Below are 3,114 nucleotides of genomic sequence, written 5' to 3'. Positions count from 1 at the left end.
TTACCTTACTTCTCAATATTTTTATAAGTATATAGAAATTTATTTAAATGTTCCCTATTGACTCTGCAACCTTGGTATACTCATTTGTTTGTTCCCATAGATTTTTGTTGTTGATTCCTTGGGAATTTTCCATATGCACAATGATTCTTCCTGTGAATAAATAAACTCTTTGCAATCTGTATTATGCTTTGTTCTTTTTTATTGCCTTATTTCTTTGCTAGAACTTTAGAACAGCCTTGGAGAAAAGTGGTATGAGCAGACATTTATTTCTTAGTATCAGCAACTACTACAGCCAATCACTGCTACAATGTCAAAATTCATTGTTAGAAAGATGACCTAACTTGAAATAAGGGACTAAACTACAATGATGATAACTGAGAGAGAGAGAATAATGACATAAGGATTCTGGAGACAAATTGTACAGAAAGACGCTATGGTAACATCAGTGCCACATTTGTCAACTGGTCTTTCCCTCCCTAACTTTCTTTCTTTCTTTCTTTCTTTTCTTTTTCTTTCTTTCTTTCTTTCTTTTCTTTCTTTCCTTTTCTTTCTTTCTCTTTCTTTCTTTTCTTTCTTCCTTTCTTCCTTTCTCTCTCTCTCTCTCTCTCTCTCTCTCTCTCTCTTTCACTTTCTCAAATGACTACAGACAGGTCTTTTATCCTTCCAAACACTTTTCCCTAATCTTCATTCCTCATGCTCTAATCTTTCCTGGTTTTCTTTCTCTCTCCTTAACACTCCTTTCTATATTGTTTACTTTACTTTTATCCCTCCTCTTTATATTCTTCTTTGTCTCATTGCTTGTTACCTGGAAATGAAATAATATCAAAAGGTATTTTTAGTTTTATAAATATGTGTTCTATTCTTTGTTCTCACCTTGATTAGCATGTGAGTTGAATACATCGCAGAAAAAGTTAAGATCTTTTCATTCTTCTGAATTTTACTGTTTACATAAGCTTGGTATTTTAAAAAATGAAAATATGACCTTATATAAGAAGCACAAAATATGGTAAGTTATTTGTGGAAGATTCCTCAAAGAAGCTATGATATATTACATACTTAAAGAAGTGAAGAGAACAACACAGAATAAAGAGTATGACATACTATTTTCCAAAGGGAGATGAATTGAATTTTGGTCTATACATCCTGTGAAAATCTTAAAATGTCCTTACAGTCAAGAGAACCTATTCTGTCATAGTTTATGCATGTCTATTGGAGTCCATATTTCTCAGGGAATAAAGGGGGATTCAGAACATTTGTTACACTTTTGTCCAAAATTGAAATAAATTGTTCATTTTATTAAAACTAAGACAAACCAAAATCAGAATTATTTGGGCATTGTCAAAAGAAAAACATGTTTGCAAGATATGAAAATAAGCATAAGGATTTCTGGATTCCTTGGAGGAAAATGTTCTCAAGGTCTGGAAAGTTCAATAAGAGGAAAAAGGAAGGTGACAAAAGTAGGTAACATTGGACAAAAGTTGTAAAAAACAGAAACAAGATCCACTGATAGTTCACATAGGATGAGCAAGATTTAATAACCAATAGACTAACACATTTCACAGAGTGGTTAAACAGAAAGCATGTGCCATGTAGAAATAAGTGCATGACATATGCATAAACTTCAACTTAGCTTTTATTTAAAAATATTTGCAAACATAAAGTGTTTCAAGAACAAGAAGATTACAAAAAAAATCATCAATCCTTTACCAAAATTTATCTAGTACTAACATTTTGCCCCATTGACTTTACCATTAAATTCACTTTTAATTCTTAGGGTTTTATTAGTAATTTTGGCAGAAAGCAACCAAATAATATTACTAAACTAATTTCTAACATTATTTATCTGATCATAGAAAAATTTACATTACATTTCAAGAGAGACAAAATTTGAAGGTTGCTACTTTTTCTCTTACAGTTCTCAGGGCCTTTCTGATGTCCTTATTTCTCAAGGTATAAATTATGGGATTTAGCATAGGAGTGACAATACTGTACAACACTGAGATCAGCCGGTCTTTTGCCAGTGAATAAGATGAGATGGGTCGTCCATATGTGAAGATGGCGCTGCCAAAATAGAGGAGGACAATGACCAGGTGGGAAGCACACGTAGAAAAGGCCTTTTGCCTCCCTTCCGAAGAGCAGATTTTCAAGATGGTGATGATGATATAGAGGTAGGAAAGCATGATACCCAGGAAAGGGGCCCATCCAATGAAGACTCCAAGGAAGAGTATCACTAACTCATTGACAGATGTGTCTCCACAAGACAGGATCAACAAAGGTGGGATGTCACAAAAGAAATAATTAATCTGGTTGTCACCACAGAAGGGCAGACGGAATGTCAGTACTGTGTGCACCAATGAGTTGAGGAAACCACAAATCCAGCATGAGGCTGCTAACTGACTATACAGCACCTTGTTCATGATAACTGAATACCGTAGGGGTTTGCAGATTGCAATGTAACGATCATATGCCATTGCTGCCAGCAAAAGACACTCTATGCCCACAAGGGAGAGGAATGCAAAAAATTGAGTTACACAACCCCCATAGGAAATGCTTTTCTTCTCTGACAGAAGATGCACCATCATCTGGGGGACATTGGTGGTGGTGTAGCAGATGTCAAGAAAGGCCAAGTTCCTCAGAAAAAAGTACATGGGGGTATGTAGTCGAGAATCAGCCAATGTCATTAAAATAATGAAGACATTTCCTCCCAAGGTACAAAGATAGATCATAAGGAAAATGGCAAAGAGTAAAAATTGCAAGTCATTTAAGTTGGAGAAGCCCAGGATGATGAATTCAAAGATAGCTGTTTGGTTTTCTCCTTCCATAATAGTTTATCTTGGGATCTAAGGAAGCAGTATTAACTGCAGCATTCATGTGCAACAACGGCAATAATGTACTGAACAAAAAAATAGAGCTGTTATAAATAACATTACCATAAACCATATCTATAGCAGAATAAGTATGGGACAAGTCATCACATTAAAAATACTTTTTACACTTTCTGTGGGAAGTGAAAAGTGCACATGCAGTATCAGGGCTATTTGTGCAGACATGGAATGGAGGGTCCCCAAATTCACACTAGCTATCTTGGACACAGCTGGTGATGAAGAGGAAGAT

At 35.1% G+C, this 3,114-nt stretch overlaps 1 protein-coding gene across 1 annotated transcript; it reads right to left on the bottom strand.

Annotated features, from left to right (window-relative positions):
• Window positions 1-1,871: 1,871 nt before the first annotated feature.
• On the bottom strand, window positions 1,872-2,822 carry LOC141425882 (olfactory receptor 5V1-like). The gene has a single exon (XM_074084816.1). The coding sequence runs from the start codon at window positions 2,820-2,822 to the stop codon at window positions 1,872-1,874; it is 951 nt and encodes a 316-aa protein (XP_073940917.1).
• Between the last annotated feature and the right edge of the window lie 292 nt (window positions 2,823-3,114).

This window comes from Castor canadensis, chromosome 8, assembly GCF_047511655.1.
Source record: "Castor canadensis chromosome 8, mCasCan1.hap1v2, whole genome shotgun sequence".
Lineage (NCBI taxonomy): Eukaryota > Metazoa > Chordata > Mammalia > Rodentia > Castoridae > Castor > Castor canadensis.
Note: the sequence above shows the minus strand (reverse complement) of the source record. Positions and strands in the feature narration are given on the sequence as shown.

Excerpts from the sequence above, each read along its gene's own strand:
- LOC141425882 (XM_074084816.1), bottom strand. The coding sequence starts at position 2,822 with ATGGAAGGAGAAAACCAAACAGCTATCTTTGAATTCATCATCCTGGGC.